The sequence below is a fragment of the Silurus meridionalis genome, chromosome 1 (assembly GCF_014805685.1).
Source record: "Silurus meridionalis isolate SWU-2019-XX chromosome 1, ASM1480568v1, whole genome shotgun sequence".
Lineage (NCBI taxonomy): Eukaryota > Metazoa > Chordata > Actinopteri > Siluriformes > Siluridae > Silurus > Silurus meridionalis.
Window position 1 is genome coordinate 30,994,416 of NC_060884.1, and position 20,476 is coordinate 31,014,891.

At 39.9% G+C, this 20,476-nt stretch overlaps 3 protein-coding genes across 7 annotated transcripts in view; all 3 read right to left on the reverse strand.

Annotated features, from left to right (window-relative positions):
* LOC124387485 (polymeric immunoglobulin receptor-like) overlaps positions 1-20,476 on the reverse strand; it is a 117,270-nt gene that overhangs the window by 42,476 nt on the left and 54,318 nt on the right. The gene's annotated exons all lie outside the window — the stretch shown is intronic.
* LOC124387734 (CMRF35-like molecule 8) overlaps positions 1-20,476 on the reverse strand; it is a 56,581-nt gene that overhangs the window by 4,210 nt on the left and 31,895 nt on the right. For 2 of the 3 annotated variants that reach the window (XM_046852272.1, XM_046852265.1), the window contains exon 5: positions 17,793-18,113. In XM_046852272.1, the coding sequence (XP_046708228.1) occupies positions 17,793-18,113 (321 nt within the window). Of the gene's footprint in view, positions 1-14,285; positions 15,595-15,699; positions 15,747-16,104; positions 16,210-16,320; positions 16,408-17,792; positions 18,114-20,476 lie in introns of those variants that run through there. The other variant, XM_046852298.1, reaches the window with a different exon arrangement.
* LOC124387813 lies at positions 1,150-4,747 on the reverse strand. Its single transcript, XM_046852417.1, has 4 exons — positions 4,264-4,747; positions 3,978-4,086; positions 3,762-3,866; positions 1,150-3,322 (listed from the first exon to the last, which is right to left on the reverse strand). Exons 1-4 carry the CDS (start codon positions 4,601-4,603, stop codon positions 3,151-3,153), a joined length of 726 nt encoding a protein of 241 aa, XP_046708373.1. The 5' UTR covers positions 4,604-4,747; the 3' UTR covers positions 1,150-3,150.

Genomic DNA, 20,476 nt, shown 5'->3' on the forward strand with positions numbered 1-20,476 from the left:
GGTAAACTAGGGCTATCTAACAGGCATACAATAATGGTGGCATTTTCAAATACTTTGATTGGATGGTTACAGAGCGCACTAGTCAGAGCTCCCAAACCGCATCTGTAGCAGGCTACGGAAGCTAAAATATATTTTTGTAGCTAATAGATGTTTTTGTATTCCACAATGGCTGACAGAGAAGAAGAAATTCATTTGGTTTCACATACAGTTAAAAGGCCATTTTTAAATGAACTTTTCAAGAAAAGCTGAACATTTGTCTAGAATTGACACAAAAACACACAATTCGCCTTTATTAAAAATTCCAAGGAAACCCGCAATCCCCAGGGCTTGTGTGGTCTGAGAACTCAAAGGGTGCTAAAAAAATCCACGGAAAATTCGAGATCATTTTATGATGTTAATATTGATGTTTCTGCTAAAGTTGATGTATGTGGTGCAGGTGTAGCTGCAGTGAAAGGAGACTTGTTGAATTGCTTTAGTAATGCATTCATTCTGGCTGCATGAGAGAGACCTGTCTGTGATACAGCGCTCTGTTATACTGCGTTTCTGTTTGATATTGATGTATATATTTCGATAACTGTGGTGTAAAATGCACAGCCTGCCAATACATTTCACAGATGCCCTTAATCAATAAATACATCATTATATTGGTTCAGCCAATAAAATACTTAAGTAACATTAAACTGCAGAAAATTATTGTTCATTATTTTATTGCATAACAAATGTAACAGTGCCTAATCAATTTCTTCACAAAAACAACAACTTTATATCTGTAAAAGAACATATCATTATACTGTATCCTGTAAATAGAGGCACTGATGTCAATAAAAAAAATCAATTCAGACACAAAGAAATGCACCACAATCTGCACCTGTCTAATAATACAAAATTAAATTGTCTGAACTAAGGAAATTCATGGAATTAAGTGGACTACAGGTGTGGTAATGTCACTTAATAATATAATGTAATAATATATCTGAATAATGAGAATATTAGATATATAATTGAAATAATTAAATTATAAATAATCAAATACATATATATATATATATATATATATATATATATATATATATATATATATATATATATATATATATATATATATATATATATATATATATAAATATAAATGAGAGCAGTACAATTTTTTGTATCACTGTGGAAGAATATCTGCTCAGGTTATCACCCTATTTCCCTCATTAAAGCTGTTTTTTCAGTCAGGCCCACAACAGTGCAAGAACAACTAGAGAGAAAATGATAATGTCAAGAAATCTATCACAAGGAAGTCTATTTGTCCAGAAACAAATAACAGAAATCCACAGGAAAAAAAGGGGAAAACTAAATCTTCTCAGGAATACTAAAACAAAAGCCCAGCTCAGGAAATACAAGGTAAGCGCTTTGTGTGTGGATCTGTGCAGTCATGAGCTTTAAATGCAAGCAGAATTCCGACTGTGTGTGTTCCTTCTTGCCCCGCTTTATTCAGGGGGGATACACACAGCCGATGTGTTGTTTGCTTAGCTTTGGAGCTTGCTTAGTCGGCTCGAGAGAGTGTCAACTGTTATCATTTTTAGCCGTGCGGCTATGCACTCCCAGAGAGCGCTCTCCGAGGTAAGCGCTCTCCCTCGCGACACAGGTCCCGCTTTTGCCGAAGTGAAGCGGCGCCGAAGGTCGTGGGGCTCGTAGGCCGACCTAGCGGAAGGCATGGAGATAGATGAGTCCTCTCCAGCCTCTCCTGCTGGGCCGTGCTCCCGGGGAAAGCACCACATCGGCGGTTCCTTCTTCCGGCACATGTAACGTGGTGCTCATGATTTCTTCCTCCAAAGAGGAAAATTTTTAGAATGCTAGCAAGCCCATGGACTCCTCACAGCCTCAAGGAGCTCCTGGAGGTAGTGACATGGATCGTTGCTAAGCTAATGATAGCTTGGCTCGATGAGTAGCGGAAGCAATGCATTTCCAGCAAGCTGGAGGAGCATTTCCTGCGTCCTGTAGCACAGCCTCTGCCCCGGGGCCTACCGTTTTTTTTTTTCCCCCAGACCAACAGACCGAGGTGTCTAGGTCTCCCAGGAGTGAAGTAGGTTGGAAAAAAAAAACCAAGACCCCCAGGGTGGGCCCCGAGCAGGCTCTGGTCCTGGAGCAAGAAGTACGCATCCTCCTGAGGCAAAGGGGCCATCAAATTGGTTCCTCCCTCTGTCAGAGAGTCGGTCTAATACGGCCAGTGCTTTGTTGTTCCGAAGAAGGACGGCGGATTGAGGCCGATGGTATGGGACTTGGGCGTGGTATGGGACTTGACCATGCTGTGGGCAGTATTGTCTCCCGCCCGGATTGCAGCCATTCTCACAGCAGTCAGGAGAGTGAGAGAAGGCCAACCACTCACTGTAAGGCCAAAAGGACAGAGGGTTCTCCCGAGGGGGCAGGCCACTACGTACTATCAAGGTTTTGAGGTGAGCTCTTCGAACCTTGGATATATGGAGGGTTCCTGACTTAAGGCCCCTTCCTGGGAGCACCTTGTCATCACGTAACGCTAACGACAGACGCATCCCTCATGGGGTGGGGAGTGGTAACGAGTGCCAACTATACTCCCTGCATCCCTGAAAGTGCTTACCTTCTTTTTCCTCAGAAGCCTCCTACCATCGCTCAGCCGTTTTGTAGCTTCCTGGTTTACGCAACGTCTCCCGCTGATGACGTCACGACTTGCCAATTGGGTGGATTTTACACGTGATTCAGAGCGTGGACAATGCGGGGGCATTCCCAAAGCGGTTTGACGCAGTGTCTTGTACCCTCAGGGATCTACGGTTACATACGTAACCTAAAGACATTCTATACCACAACTAAACCATCTACATCTTTTTGCTTCACATTGTTCAGGAGATGGAAAACAATGAGAATAAGCAGAATAAATATCTAAACAAAACAGTACATTTTCAATGCCACTTAGAGTTAAAATGATGAAAAAAGAGTCAAATGAATCACCATAACTGACTGCATTGTATTCACTTGGCAAAAAAAAATCTGCCTTACTACATCATTAGAGCTGGTGGTTGTGTTGTGAAAACTGTTGCTACATCAAACTTTCTGCTGTTCTCTATCAGAGGGACGTTAGTGTAACTGAACTGTGGAGTAAAAGTCCTGATCAGGAGGGTTTGTGAGAACTTAAACAGTATAATAAACAATAGGATCACAGTCGCTTGCAGGTAACTCTGTGTTTGCATAATTGGATTGTGTGTAGTTGAGGAGTAGCGTAAATGGTGGAAAATCCAGTGTCTGAGGCAGAAAGTCGTCTGGTGTCTTTAATTTCCTCATACTCACAGAGAGCGGGAGGAACCTGATAGAAATGGAAACAGACAGAAATAAATAAAATGTTTTTCACCCTAATTTGTTTCTTAATAAACTTTGGTAGTGAATAAACTCAGTGATGAAGGCAATCACCACTTGGTTGTTCCCTGTGATTTGGACAGAAGTCCTGTGAGAAGCAGCTGTACCTCCTTAAACAGCAGTCAAGTCCTCAGAAAATGTTATAATTGTTGTTATTGTAATGTTTGATTGAGTTTTTTTTGGAAAATCAATTAAGAATTATCCATTTCCAGTAAATTCTTTAATCAGTCCATTACAGGACGTCACACATCCACCTACCAGTATGCCTTTACAAGGTCAGATATGTTAAGCAGGAACCTGAGCTCAAGATTAAATACTGGACACTGAAACTGTGAGACAGCAAAACTACCTGCTGTGTGTGGTTTTTTTTTGTGTGTATGTGTGTATACCTTTCATCTTTTGTCCTTTTTGTAGAATCACAAGCAGGACTGAGATTCCAATCAGAAGTAGCAGCAGAATTACACCTACATTGATCACAGTGGAAGTTGAAAATCCTGGAAGAGAAACAATCACTTTTACATACATTCTGTACATTCATAAGGGATCAAATTCACCAAAATCATGTAGTTATAGTATGTGTGCGGTGCACATCTGAGCAAAATCACCTCCTGAAGGAGAAGCTGGAGTACATACAATGATGATGATGATGATGATGATGATGAAGACAAAAGTGGTGAAGGTTGTGTAGGTATTGAGGTTGAAACTGCGGTGAATCTAAATCAGTGAAGCATTTAATTAGATAATGAATAACATGTAGTAAGTGTAAGTACATGAATCAAATAAATGACTGATAGCAGTAAAGATGCAACACAATACATTTTACATTTTGTAAGTTTGAAACGTCAGAAAAACTGTATGATGGACATGAAGACAATGCAGAGACAAACTCACCAGTAACTATCAGGTTGATCTGTGTGAAATAAACCTTGTATCCATGATCAGATGTCCAGGCTGCTTCAGCTCCACACCAGTATTCACCAGAATCCTGCTCAGTTACATTTCTAATACTCACAGTGAAGATTTGTTTTGTTCTGTCATCATACAGGAAGTATTTCCTCACATTTAATGTTTTTTTACTGTCTTTAACAGATTCTTTATAAGGACATGAAGCAGGTTGAAGTCCTTTGCAGACAAACTTGGTCTCACTCCTAAACAATTGTGGGTATTTACAGCTGACGTTAAAATCTCCTCCTTCATGGACCGTCTTACTGATGGACTTCTGATAGGACATCAAACAGTGAGAATTTTCCTGGAGTTACCCACTCGTTTTTAGCTCCTGTCTAGATGTGGAACTATCCCCAGCTGCACAGAGTGGTCTCCAATTAAAGAGAACTCCATCCATGTAGGGCATTCGGATGACTCATGCAGATCAGAAGAGAGGAAAATGACAGGAACACTTGTCACTGGTACCTCAGGAGCATGTAAACTAGACAGACAGAGAAAGAGAGTGAGAGAGAAAGAGTGAGATAGAGAGAGAGAGAGAGAGAGAGAGAGAGAGAGAGAGAGAGAGAAGGAGGGAGGGAGAGAAGGAGAGAAAAGGGGTGCCAGGAAGAAAGAAAATAAAGATTGTTTAACATTGTAAATGTTTGCTTGGCACCATCTTCCCACCTTTTATCATTATTGCACTGGTTCGGTGGGACATTATGAAGGAGACATAGCAGGCTCAATCCAATAAGCCCACTCCATCAAACTGTCCACCTAACAAACAATGCATGTCTTGCACCACATCCTTAAACCTCCTCGTTGGCCTTTTTTCTTTTCCTCCTTTCTGGCGGCTCCATTCTCAGCATTCTTGTACAGACAAACCCCATATCCCTCTTCTGCACATGTCCAAACCAACTCAATCTTGTCTCTCTAACTTTGTCCCCAATACGTTCTACATGCGCTGTTTCTCTAATAACCTCATTTCTAATCCTGTCTATCCTTGTCACTCCCAATAGAAATCTTTGCATCTTCAGCTCTGCTGCCTCCAGCTCCACCTCCTGTCTTTATTTGGACAGGACATCTCAACCCTGCCAATTAATCCTTACAGAAATATTTTAGGTTTTGTATGAATTTTCTATCATACTAGCACTTGATAAGGACTCCTTCACCAATATATCCTTCACAAGTGCAATGCAAAATGCTTTCAAATTTCTTCAAAATTCAGTTCTCCAGAATTAACTTCACTAAGGATATTTATTACTCTATTTATTTGATGCAAGTGTGTACTGCATTACTGCCCTCTAGAGTCCAAGGTGTGTAACAAAGGGAGAAAGATTTAATTATTCTGAATGCCACAGAGTATGGACGGTATGTGTGTGTGTAGTGAGGTCCTTTATGGGGCCTTTTATCTTAAAATGTACCTTTTTTTAAAAGCATAAAAAAACGCAGCCTATGGAAGAGAAAAACCCCAAAAAACAATACTTCTTTCTACCTGAACACAAAAGAAAACATCGATTGCTCACCTTATTAGAGAAGAAATCTGACGATGAAACAAACAGACAATCAAGCAGCAACCATTCCTCACAGCTGCTCAGACACTTTATAAGAGTACGGAATCTGAAGCGTTTGTTCATTCGCTCACGCTAATCGGGACACTTCCTCTTAAAGGGGCAATGCACTCACTGGGGCCTACCTCTTAAAGGGGCTATGCTTTTTTATGCGTTTAAAAAAAGGTACATTTTAAGATAAAAGGCCCCATAAAGGACCTCACTACAATCTACCCCCTTTTGTTATCGGCGCTCCGACGATAAGAGAAAAACTAAACCCATGGCCTAAAAACAGCCAATGTCATATTACTAGACCCAGGGACTTGAGAGGCTGTAGCCCTATCAACTCTACTTATAGCTACTGGCAAATGATGAGGATTGGAATGTCTTCCTGCAGTCTCTCTGGTACTCCGTCTGGGCTAAAATCCACTAGTACTAGGAACAGAATCCCAACTTTCGTCCGTGTGATTTACATCTTCATCAACGACTGGGACACCCACTTCTTGACTCAAGGTACGTTCAACAAGATCCAAAATTGGGGCCTCTTCTACAGACTGAGGAGCAATCCACCAATCTCCCGCCAGCTCTTCATCACCTACTGATGAACCAGTATCTGTTGATGGACCCAGGGATGCAGGTGGCAAGTTGACCGGTGCAGCTCGAAGATGGGCACAATGCACGTTTGACATTACCACTTCCATGAAGGGGCAAGATGGAATAGGCAGCCCCACCGTCTTTGGGGGCTTTAATTATTCTATAAACTGTAGGCCCCCAAACATCTTGGATTTTTGCTCTTCCTCGAATATCATTAGCTCGAAGATAGAACAGCTCACCTTCCCTGAAACCCACAGAAGTCACCTGCTGGTCATGACGCTCCTTCCGAAGGACTGCAGCAGCTCTCAGCCGTTCCTTAGCTGTATCAAAAGCTATTTGCAGACATTGGCGATGCTCTTGCACCCACTCACTCACAGATCCTGTTACTGGCTCCTTAACTCGCCCCTCACGCTACATGTGGATATACACTAGACCCCAACCCCTGGGCTGCGGACTGGCACCAGTCCGTGGGTCAATTAGTACCGGGCTGCACAGAAAGAATACATAACTTACATTATTTTCGTTTTATTTATTATCTGATTATGAACAATGTTTTATTTTGGAAAATTACCGGAATCTCTCCGCCACATCTGTCTATGACTCACTCTTGATGCATGTAAAGATGCCTCGGTCACATCTTACCAACATCCGCTACCTTCCTAAAGGGGCTGCTCCTGCCGGTAACACATAAAACATTACCGCTAAATTTAATCCCCCAAGCTAGCAAAATGAACATAAAACAACACAGTGGATTCACGTTTATTATTCATATTCAATATATCATTTTACTTTGTTGTATTAATCCACCACACCTTAAAGGCCGGTCCCTGTAAATATTGTCCAACATTAAACCCGGTCTGTGAAAATATTGTCCAACATTAATCCGGTCCGTGGTGCAAAAAAGGTTGGGGACCACTGCACTAGAGGTCTCTGTGACACTTTCTGCATCTGCCTTCACATGAATAATTTACATATACACACACATTTGCATGCAAATATTTGCCCTAATTAAAATTTATTCTGCAGATTCCAAATGTACTATTTGTACACAGGGAGCTCAGTGGTTAAGGTGCTGGGTTACTGATCGGAAAGTTAGGGGTTCAAGCCCCGGTATCGCCAAGCTGCCACTCTTGGGCCCTTGAGCAAGGCCCTTAACCCTCTATGCTCCAGGGATGTCGTATCATGGCTGACCCTGCGATCTGATCCCAGCTTCTGGGTAAGCTGATATATGCGAAGAACGAATTTCACTGTACTGTAATGTATATGTGAAAAATAGGCTATTCTATTCTATTCCAACAGTGCACAGTGTAACAAACTGAGTCACCCAACTATGAACAATAATGAATCTAAATTCAATAATCAATAATTAAAAAAAAATTTGTGGACCTACCACAACTGATTGGCTGAAAATAATATCAATTAACCTTAAAACAAACAACCTAATAGTGAACATATGAGACATGCCAGTAAACAATTATATTTTTAGTTTTAGTTTTGTATTTAGTTAATTTTTTGTATTAAGTTAATTTTAAATAATCAGTCAGGAATCATTAATTTCTAGTAAATGCTTTATACCAGTGCAATTCATTACATTGCACATCCACAGACCAGCTGTATTTCTGTGAGGCAGAGTTGCATTACTTTTACATAATCATTGTTCAGTTACACAACACTAAATGTGTTGAACATTTTGTAATGTCCTTTGTGTGCACATCTTTCATCTTGTGTCATGTCTGTAGAACCACAAGCAGGACTTCGATTTCAAACAGAAGTCCTAGAAGCAGTAAGGTAGAAGCAGTGATGGCTTGGCCATTGCCATATAATATTAAGGAATTACAAAGGTTCCTGGGTTTTGTGAACGTCTTTTAAATAATTTATTTGAAATGACAGGTCTATTCATTACATTTCCATTGTTGAGATGTGTGGTAATAGTTTCTCATTTTCAGAACTGTTCATGCAAACTGTGGTCCTGAGCTATTGTAGTAGACAAGTGATATTGATTACAGACCAAATCCATTCACAGGTTCTTGAGTTGCTCAGTGACTTCTTAAATCTTTAGACTAGATGTGGAACTATCCCCAGCTGCACAAAGTGGCCTTCAATTGAAGAGAACTCCATCCATGTAGGGCATCAGGACAGCATCTGACTCAGGCAGATCAGAAGAGAGGAAAATGACAGGAACACTTGTCACTGGTACCTCAGAAACATGTAAACTAGACAGAGAGTGAGAGAGAAAGAGTGAGTGAGAGAGAAAGAGTGAGTGAGTGAGAGAGAGAGAGAGAGAGAGAGAGAGAGAGAGAGAGAGAGCAGGAGGGAGGGAGAAAAGGAGAGAAAAGGGGTGCCAGGAAGAGAGAAAATAAAGATTGTTTAACATTGTAAATGTTTGCTTGGCACCATCTTGCCACCTTTTATCATTATTGCACTGGTTCGGTGGGACATTATGAAGGAGACACAGCGGGCTCAATCCAACAAGCCCACTCCATCAAACTGACCACCTAACAAACAATGCATTCTTGTACAGACAAACCCCATATCCCTCCTCTGCACATGTCCAAACCAACTCAATCTTGTCTTTCTTACTTTGTCCAAAAAACGTCCTACATGTGCTGTTCATCTAATAACCTTATTTCTTAACCTGTCTATCCTTGTCACCCCCAATGGAAATCTTAGCATCTTCAGCTCTGCTACCTCCAGCTCCACCTCCTGTCTTTTACTCAATGTCAAAGCCTTTAAACCATACAACATTGCAGGCCTCACCACAGTCCTATAAACTTTCCCTTTCACTCTTGCAGGTACCCTTCTATCACAAATCACTCCTGCCACTCTTCTCCACCCACTCCACCCTGCCTGCACTCTTTTCTTCACTTTTCAAACACACTCTCCATTACTTTGCACTGTTGACCCCAGGTACCTGAACTCCTGAACTCACACACATGTACTTTGTCTTACTCTTACTGACTTTTATTCCCCTTCTTTCCAGCGTGTACCTCCACCTCTCCAGGCTCTTTTAAACCTGCTCCCTACTCTCCCCACAAATCACAATATTATCCACAAACATCATAGTCCACAGAGACTCCTGTCTGACCCTGTCCTTCAACGTGTCCATCACCACTGCAAACAGGAAAGGGCTCAGAGCCGATCCTTGATGCAGCCCAAACTCCAGTCTGTCGTTCCTACTGCACACTTCATTGCTGTCACACTGTCCTTATACCTGTCCTGCACCACCCTCACATACTTCTCTGACACACCTGACTTTCTCATACAACTCCTCTCTCGCAACCCAGTCGTACGCTTTCTCAAAATCTACAAACACATCATGCAACTCCTTCTAACCTACTCTATACTTCTCCATCAACGTTCTCAAAGAAAATATTGTGTTCTCAGCATGGAACAATACTGTTGCTCACAGATGGTCACCTCGTCACTCAGCCTGACTTTCACTGATCTTTCTCATAACTTCATGGTTTGACTGATCAACTTTATTTCCCTGTAGTTACTGCAGGTCTGCACATCTCCCTTATTCCTAAAGATCAGCACCATCACACTCCTTCTCTTTTTCTCAGTCATCCTCTCACCTTCTAAAATCTTGTTAAACAATCTGGTTAAAAACTCCACTGCCATCTCTCCTAAACATCTCCATGCTTCTACTGGTATGTCATCTGGGCCTACTGACTTTCCACTCTTCATGCTGTTAATCACTGCTTTCACTTCCCCCTTACTAATCGTTTCCACTTCCTGCTTCACCATCTTCACATCATCCAACCTTCTCTCTCTCTCTCATTTTCCTTATTCATCAGCTGCTCAAAATATTCTCACCACACACTCCTCACTAGTCAACACACTTCCATCTCTATTCTTTATTGCTCTAAATTGTAGCACATCCACCGAGCCCCTGTCTGACCTCTTCCCTAAACCTCACACTACAGTCTTCCTCCTTCAGTTTCCACCATCTTATTCTTCTTTCAGTCTTCACTCTCCTCCTCTTCTTCCTCACCACCAAAGCCATCCAACAGACCACTATCTAATGCTGTCTAACTACACTTTCCCTTGCCAACACCTTATAGTCTCCAATCTCCTTCAGGTTGCATCTTCTACATAGGACATAGTCCAACTGTGTGTTTTTTCCTTCACTCTTATATGTTAACCACCGCTATTTCCATTCTTTAGCAAGCTCTACCTCCATCTCCCTTCCACATTCCTCTTCTTAAAGCCATACCTACCCATCACTTCCTCATCACCTCTATTCCCTTCACCTACATGCCCATTAAAGTCTTCCCCAATCACTAATCTTTCTTTCCTAGGTTAACTCTTCACCAATTCATTTAACTCACTCCAGAATTTTTCTTTCTCCTCCATCTCACAACCCACTTGTGGAGCAAAGGCACTGATACCATTTATCATCACCCCTTTAACTTTCAGCTTCACATTCATCACTCTATTAGAAACTCTTTTTACCTCCACTACACTCTTACTGTACTCTTCCTTCAGAATCACCCCTACACCATTTATCTTTCCATCCACACCATAATAGAACAGTTAAAAAGGTTGCACAAGTTTTGGGATTACCAATCCAAACCTCCACTCTCCTCCACTTCTCCTTTCCCTGCTGTCTCTGTAGATGTCTTCCTTCTCTCGTTCTCCTCCGGCCAACAGTAGCCCAATTTCCACCGGTACCCTGTTGGCTAACAATACTTGTGCCGGTCGTTGGTAACCTGGGCCTTGACCAATCCAGTAGGAAATTCTGGTTCGTGACTGTCAGGGATCCTCCTGCCACGCCTCCCTCCGAGGCTCTCTCTCAGCCTCTCCCGGCGCTAATCGCCGGCACCTGTTCCTCAGTTCCCGTTTTCACCTCACTCATTGTCGGATCTACATGGTTAATACAGTGATCTACTGGACTCCTGACCGCCAGCGTTTCCCGCTGGTTCCTGCTCCTGGTTCTGGAGGAATGGATTACACTCATGATCCTGGATCCGGGGCTTGAACCCCTAATCCTGGTAACATCATTATATGTTATTTTATAGTGCAATGTGCAATGAGGCGCAGTATTAGCTTTAATTTGCCACTTTTTAATGACACTCACACAGAAGTCAGATTTGCTGGTGCATGTAATTCTTTGCTGTCAGAAACATTCTAATGATGTTTCTTTATAAATCCCAGTGTTTAAGTGATCACAAAAAACCTGAAATGTATTTTGAGAATCCGGATCCCAGACACCGATTTCTTTCTCAGCGACTTACTTTTTCCATTTATCATTGTCACCTCTGACTTATTTAGTATACAAGGCTAAATCTGGATCTCTGCAAAGTTGCTTTTTGATAGATTCTATTAAATGCACATACAAATAAAAATCCAAATTATAGCATTTCTTCAGTGGCAGACCATCAGGACCTGCAAGGCCTTCTCATGGCCTAAACACTATCAGAACTATTGACTTTATTATATTTTTTACAGTAATATAAAATAAATTATTCCCAATAGTCTATTCTCTTCATTACAAAACTTCCACATTTAGGGCATTTGGCAGATGCCCTTATTCAAAGCATGTAACATTTATCTCAATCATACAGCTAAGCATCTATGGGTTTAAGGGCCTTGTTTAGGGGAAAAGGAATGGCAGCTTGGTGTGGCTGGGATTTTAACTCGAACTTTGGATGCAAAGTCCAATGACTCAACCACTAAATTACCACCTCCCTATTTTCCCTTGGTTGGGCTGCTTCCAGGAGTGTATGTTTATGTTAGAGTTCTGTCCAATTCTATTTCAGACAACGTGTTGCCAGAATCAAGGAAGATTGCTGTAAGGCCTTCAGAATCAGTGTGGGCACCTGAAGCCTAAAATACATGAGAATGAAGCTGTGCTTTTAACCAATGAGATCTGCAATGAGTAAACTGGGGACATCTAGCCATCACATCCTTTGATTGAATGACTACGGATGCGCACTAGTCAGAGCTCACAAACAACATCTGTACCATTCGACACAAGCTGAAATGTACAGCGGGGAAAATAAGTATTTGACACATCAGCATTTTTATCAGTATCATACAAAAGAATCAGAACATTTAAGTATACAAGTTGAGTCATAATAAATAAAGTGAAATGACACAGGGAATAAGTATTGAACACATGAAGATAACACGGTGCAAAATGGCATAGAAAGCCAGGAGATCACCTGAAATCTGTCAGTATTGAGAGGAACCCTGCCCCCTATCAGTACTAATTGATATCAGCTGCTTTAGTCCTAATTGATGGCCTATAAAGGCTTCTCATTACCCAGGAGGCACACAGGAAAGACTTCATAATGGGTAAAAGCAAAGAACTCTCTCAAGATCTTCGTAATCTTATCGTTGAAAAGCATTTTGATGGGAATGGTTATAGGCTCATTTCCAGAATGCTGAATGTTCGGGTGAGCACTGTGGGGGCCATTATCCGGAAATGGAAAGAGCATCAGTTCACCATAAGCTGGCCACGATCAGGTGCTCCACGTAAGATCCCTGTCTGAGGAGTCCAAAGAATAATCAGGAGAGTTTGCCAAGAGCCAAGAACCAATCGCGCAGAACTTCAGGAATATCTTGCATCAGCAGGTACTGTTGTTTCAAAGAAAACTATAAGCAATGCACTGAACCGCCATGGCATCCATGCACGCTGACCACACAAGACAGATCAGATGAAAGCAAAATTGAACTTTTTGGCAATCATTCTACACACCATGTTTGAAGAAGAAATAGCACTGCCCACCACCCCAAGAACACCATACCAACAGTTAAGTTTGGGGGTAGAAGCATCATGGTTTGGGGCCGCTTTTTAGCAAGGGGTACTGGCAGACTTCATATTATTGAAGGCAGGATGAATGGAGAAATGTACCAGGACATTCTGGATAAAAATCTGCTGCCATCTACCAGAAAGCTGAAAATGAAAAGAAGGTGGATATTTCAGCAAGACAATGTTCTCAAACACAAGGCCAAGGAAACAATGAAGTGGTTTCAAAGAAAGAAAATCAAGTTGCTTGAATGGCCCAGTCAATCACCTGACCTAAATCCCATAGAAATTCAATGGAGAGAACTGAAGATCAAGGTTCATAAAAGAGGCCCAAGAAACCTTCAAGATTTAAAGACCATTTGTGTGGTAGAATAGGCCAGAATCACTCCTGAGCAATGCAGATGACTGGTCTCTCCATACAAGAGGCGTCTAGAAGCTGTAATCACCAACAAAGGCTTTTCTACAAAGTATTAAATAAAGTGTGTTCAATACTTATTCCCTGTGTCATTTCACTTTATTTATTATGACTTAACTTGTATACTTAAATGGTCTGATTTCATTGTATGAATTCAATATTTGGCTTGATGGCTACATCTGGTGGAAATTTTGTCAATAGCCCACTTAGAAATCCCCTTACTGATAAAAATGCTGATGTGTCAAATACTTATTTCCCCCAATGTATTTGTTTAGCCAATAGCTGTTTTTTATTTTATAAGGGTAATATTGATGCTTCTGCTAGAGATGTGGCACAGGTGTAGCTACAGTGAAAGGAGACTTGTTAAATTGCTTTAGAAATGTCATTCCTTCTAGCTGCATGAGATACCTGTCTGTCCGATATTGATGATTTCTATAGCCGTGGTGTCATGATGAAATTATTATATGATGGTATTAAGAGGTGGATTGATTCAGGTAACACACATCTAAAAGGTGTAGGTGTAAAATATGCACCGCTGCATTTAACAGATGCCCTTAATCAATAAATACATCCTTACAGTGGTTCAGCTAATCTAATACTTAAGTAACATTTTACTGCAGAAAATTATTGGTTATTATTTTATTGCATATCAACAGTGCATACTCAATACATCCATAACTGTACAAAAAATATAATAAAAAAATAAACCAAAACAACATAGCATTGTATCAGTGCTTCTGTAAAATATGAAAATAAATACAATATTAATTAATTAAATATTAAGGAAATGCTCCTCAATATCAGCATGTCTATGTACCATGAAATGAACTAAAAAATCTATGGAAATAAGTGGACTACATGTGTTGTCACTTCTGCATCAGGCCAACAAACTGTACATAGTAAATAATTAAAATAAAAGCAGGCCCAATTTGTTGTATCACTCTGGGGAAAACTCTGCTCAGGGATTGAGTTTCTGGCACAGGAATGCAAATGACATAGTGTGGAAAATATATATAAAAAAAACTGTAGCCATGAGAAGGTAAACTGCAGAACAACATACTGATTTTTATCTCCTATGTTGCCTGCTGATTTCTATCTAATAGACAGGATCTCCAGCAGCTATGGTTTCAATGTACATATTTGGGCTGTTTCAAAAAGCATTTCAGCACAAACAGCATTTCAACTTCTTAATTACAAACGGAGTCTTTTCCTGTTCTCACTGCTCCTATTACACTTATTATGTGCACTTGCAATGTGACACAAAATAATGGTAGATAAAAAATACTCTAAAGTATATAGGAAAACAGGCATTAGGATTCACACATCATTAACAATACGTAGCTCAGAAATAAAGCAAGGCTTTGGTCTTTTTGAGAAATGACCTGAAACAAGAATATTAAGGTAAATAATAATGTTATACCCCAACTATAACATCTAAAATTTATTTTTAGGCTGAAATTACTAGATTTAGTTTTACACTGTTTTGGGGATGGGAGAATGAAGATGAAGAATAAGCAGAAGAACAGCCTAAATAAAACAGTATATTTCCAATGACACTTACTCAGAGTTAAAATAATGGAAAAAAATCTGTCAAATAAATCACCATAACTGACTGCATTGTATTCACTTGGCAACTCTTTTTTATTAAAAATAATCTGTGACACTGCATCATTGGAGCTGGTGGTTGTGATGTGAAAACTGTTGCTATGTCAAACTTTCTGCTGTTCTCTATCAGAGGGACTTTAGTGTAACTGAACTGTGGAGTAAAAGTCCTGATCAGGAGGGTTTGTGGGAAATTTAACAGTAGAATAAACAGTGGGATCACAGGGGCTTGCAGGTAACTCTGTGTTTGCATAAACAGTTTGAGGAAGCTCAGAAGGGATTGTAAGTAGTTGAAGAGAAGCGTAAATGGTGGAAAATCTAGTTTCTGAGGCAGAAAGTTGTCTGGTGTCTTTAATTTCCTCAAAATCACAGAGAGCAAGAAGAACCTGATCGAAAAGAGAAAACAAAGAAATAAATAAAAAGGTTTTTCAACCTAGTTTGTTTGCTAATAAATTTTGGTAGTGAATAAACTCAGTGATAAAGACAATCACCTCTTGGTTGTTCCCTGTGATTTGGACAGAAGTCCTGTGAGAAGCAGCTGTACCTCCGTAAAAAAAAAAAAAAAAAACAGTAGTCAAGTCGTCAGAAATTATTTTATTTTAATGGTTGATTCAAATTTTGGTTTGTAAAATTAATTACAAATGACCCATTTCCTGTAACATCTTTAATTAGTCCATTACAGGACATCACACATCCACCTACCAGTATTCCTTTATGAGGTCAGATATGTAGAGCAGGAACCTGAGCTCAAGATTAAAAGCTGGACACTGGAACTGTGAGGCAGCAAAACTACCTGCTGCACCACCTGATCATGAACCAGTCACACATTTGATAATGTGGGTGTGTGTGTGTGTGTGTGTGTGTGTGTGTGTGTGTGTGTGTGTGTATGTTTATACCTTTCATCTTTCGTCCTTTCTGTAGAATCACAAGCAGGACTGAGATTCCAATTAGAAGAAGCAGTAGAATTACACATACAGTGATTATAGTGGAAGCTCTAAATCCTGGAAGAGAAACAGTCACTTTTACGTACATTCTGTACATTCATAATGGATCAAATTCACCAAAGTCATGAAGTTTTAGTATGTGTGTGATGTGCATCTGAGCAGAATCACCTCCTGAAGAAGAAGCTGGAGTAGGCTCATACAATGATGAAGATGATGACAAAGATGATGAATGTTGTGTAGGTATTGAGGTTGAAACTGGGGCACGTGAATCAAAACAGTAAAACATTTATTTAGATAATAAATAACATGTAAGTGAATCTAGTATATAACTAATAACAGTACAAATGCAACACAATACATTTTACATTTTGTAAATTTGGAGCATCAGAAAAACTGTATGATGGACATGGAGACAATGTGGACACAAATTCACCAATAACTGGCAGGTTGATCTGTTTGAAATAAACCCTGTATCCGTGATCAGATGTTCAGGCTGCTTCAGCTCCACACCAGTATTCACCAGAATCCTGTTTAGTTACATTTCAAATTCTCACAGTGACGATTTGTTTTGTTCTGTCATCATACAGGGAGAATTTCCCCACATTTACATTTTTTCTACTTTCTGTAACAGATTCATTATAAACACAAGCAGCAGGTTGCAGCCTCTTGCAGAGAAACTTGGGGTGATTCCTGAGGGATTGGGGGTATTTACAGCTTATGTTCAAATCTCCTCCTACATGCAGAGTCTTACTGATGGACTTCTCATAGGACAGATCTGCAAATCCCAACCAATCAAATCAGTGTATATGTATATAAACTAGACATTTATATAGTATATATACAGAGTAATCTGGAAGCAACATGTTTCTGCTAAAACACACAATTATAGTTTGTTTTCTTCTCTAACATTTAGCTTCATTACAGTGCAGTATTGCATCAGACACACTAACAGCACATGATTATGTTCCAGTGTCCTTAACTGTTTAGTTTTGTTGTTATTTGAGTAAAACACCACTGATTTGTTCTGATCTTACAGGAAGATTTTGGTTTGTCTTTACATTCATCCTCATATCTGCACTTAATGCTGATTCCTACCCCTGTATATGCACTCACTTCTCTAGAGCCTGAGCTTCCTCTAAAATGTTCAAATCATGTTTAAACAATTACAACTGTAATGAGGTAACTTATAATGAAAAAAGGCAGGAGTGAAATATCAGGCAAACAGAACAGTACAGAGCAATCAGAAACATAATGAAGTGTCTAAGCAAAAAAGGTAAAGAATATAATGAGCAAAGACAACATGCTCAGATACACACATAGTAATGAAACGTCTTGCAAATGAACTGATATAAATACAAGAAGCAACTGAAAGAAGCATGAACGTTCAGCTTGCAGGTTCGTTTGGATTTTATTTGCTGTTTTAAAAATAAATAAAAGTTAAATGCACAGAAAGATGATTAATATTTCAGGCAGGAAAATGGGAACATGTTTGATGTCAGTATTTGAACAGAAGAGTAAAAAGTAAAAAACGTTAAAATGATGATAAATTTTAGTAATGAAGTGTGATTACTTGGTCTTGTGTCTGCTAATGACACTAGAGCTTTGTGAAGATAAACAGAAGGCAGTGGTTGGAGACTCACCTTCCTTTACTTTTAGTTCCACTGTTGTGTAAATGTCGTTTCCCAAAGATATATCAACTCCACACTGATACATCCCAGTGTCCTCTACAGTGAGCTCTCTGATCATCACGCTGATCTCTGCTGATTTGGTGTCATCAAACAGTGAGAATTGTCCTGAATTTACCCACATGTTTTTATCTCCTGTCTTTATTAGATCAGAACAGCCTGGCGATGAACCCTTACAGAAATATTTTGGGTTTTGTGTGTATTCTGTATTATACTTGCACTTGATTAGAACTTCACCTCCTAAATATCCTGTTACTTCCTTGGATGCTCCTCCATCTAACAAAACACCAAATATCATCTGAGCAAAACTTTACTTTATGTACCACTGCCGCTGATAATGAGGATTATTATAAAGTGCATTTCTTTACCTGAGATCAGGCAGAAGGTGAAGATGATGAGGAGGATCTTCATCCTGAGGCCACACACGGATCTCCACACCAAGTCCACTTCATACAGTTATTAAAGTTCCTGTTCTGCTACACACTGTTACTGTCTTTATCCTGCTCTGTGACTGTGCTGCAACTTTACCTGTTTTAACCAGAAACTGATGCCGTGCCCACTTCCCCTTCTATCTGCACAAGAAAGAGCTGTTCAGGAAGTGCGTGTGTGAAATATATGTGAATTGCATTAGCACAATACAAAATCTTTCTGACAAAAAAAAACAGCCTTTGGTCTGTTCCCGTGTGTAAACAATCAAACGAAGGTGTATGAGTGTTTAACTGAAGACACAGGCGCCCATCGCATGCCAGGCATTTCCATGGTGTTTTGTGGTCCTTACTGTAAGAAAGGATTCCTATTCAGTTGTATTTCCACGCGTCACTACTAGAGGCAGACATACAGTTAGCTTTGCATGCTACCATCCTCTAATCCATGGCTAAATGTCTTTCAAGGAATTATAGATTGCTTTGCATGTCTTAAGGATTTTGTCCATAAGCGGTTTTACTCTGAACTGACGGTCATGTTCAGATGTGCCCCTCTTTCTGTCATTTTCTTTGTCTGCATCTGGCTGACTCATGTGTACATTTCACGAAATTGTCCTGTATCTGTCCCTTGACATAATTGTTGCTGGAAAGGGAACTGTGAAAATACTGCTCTGTCATCAGTAGTCTATGATGGAGGGCAACTTTACCATTGCCATGTAAAATAAGAGCACAATGTAGCGATACATCTCACTCATGGTTACATCTCTCCATTTGTATTTGCGTCCCTTGGCTATTGACTTGGCAGCTTGAGCATTTGTGTTGTGGCACAGAGTTGACACAACACTCTCTGGGAAAAACATTTTAAATAGACTAAATGGAGAATGAGAGTCAGAAGACCTCAGTTGAGGTCCAGGTTCACATGTGCGGGCAGGAATCGCAGAGTCTGTGGAACTGTGTCATTATCTGTCTGATCCTTCCATGACATGGTGGACTGTGTGTGCTGCCTTTGCCCTTTTTGGAGCAGGTGCTTGATCACATCTGTTTATGAAACACACACACACACACACACACACACACACACACACACACACACATGAACATCACTAATTGTGTCATTGGTAAAGTTGTTTGCATATGTCATACAATGCAATAATGATTCAAACTAAATATAATTTAAGAAAATATAAAATATACTTACTCAGGATGATTCTCAGTCGAGCTTAAAATGGAGCGACGCCTGCGTGGCCTGGTGTGAGTTTTCAGTGAAGGCAAGGGTGAAGCAGCCACATTCCTAAAAATAACCAAACAATATATTTTAGGATGATGAATACACTTGAACAATATATATTTGTTAGCATTCATTGTATAGCCTATAGGCCTATTTGTTGATGGGCAATAGGACAGATAAATGTTTGTTGATGGGCCATAGACCATAATGCATCTCAGACATTTACACCATCACCATTTACAGCTGAGCAAATAATATTGTCATTGATAAAGTTGTTTGCATATGTCATACAATGCAATAATGATTCAAACTAAATATAATTTAAGAAAATATAAAATATACTTACTCAGGATGATTCTCAGTCGAGCTTAAAATGGAGCGACGCCTGCGTGGCCTGGTGTGAGTTTTCAGTGAAGGCAAGGGTGAAGCAGCCACATTCCTAAAAATAACCAAACAATATATTTTAGGATGATGAATACACTTGAACAATATATATTTGTTAGCATTCATTGTATAGCCTATAGGCCTATTTGTTGATGGGCTATAGGACAGATAAATGTTTGTTGATGGGGCATAGACCATAATGCATCTCAGACATTTACACTATCACCATTTACAGCTGAGCAAATAATATTGTCATTGATAAAGTTGTTTGCATATGTCATACAATGCAATAATGATTCAAACTAAATATAATTTAAGAAAATATAAAATATACTTACTCAGGATGATTCTCAGTCGAGCTTAAAATGGAGCGACGCCTGCGTGGCCTGGTGTGAGTTTTCAGTGAAGGCAAGGGTGAAGCAGCCACATTCCTAAAAATAACCAAACAATATATTTTAGGATGATGAATACACTTGAACAATATATATTTGTTAGCATTCATTGTATAGCCTATAGGCCTATTTGTTGATGGGCTATAGGACAGATAAATGTTTGTTGATGGGGCATAGACCATAATGCATCTCAGACATTTACACTATCACCAT

Excerpts from the sequence above, each read along its gene's own strand:
- LOC124387813 (XM_046852417.1), bottom strand. The coding sequence starts at position 4,603 with ATGTCCTATCAGAAGTCCATCAGTAAGACGGTCCATGAAGGAGGAGAT. Across the intron at positions 4,087-4,263 it reads GATCAACCTGATAGTTACTG|ATTCACCGCAGTTTCAACCT; the intron begins GTGAGTTTGTCT and ends TCACTGATTTAG. Across the intron at positions 3,323-3,761 it reads AAAAGGACAAAAGATGAAAG|GTTCCTCCCGCTCTCTGTGA; the intron begins GTATACACACAT and ends CATTTCTATCAG.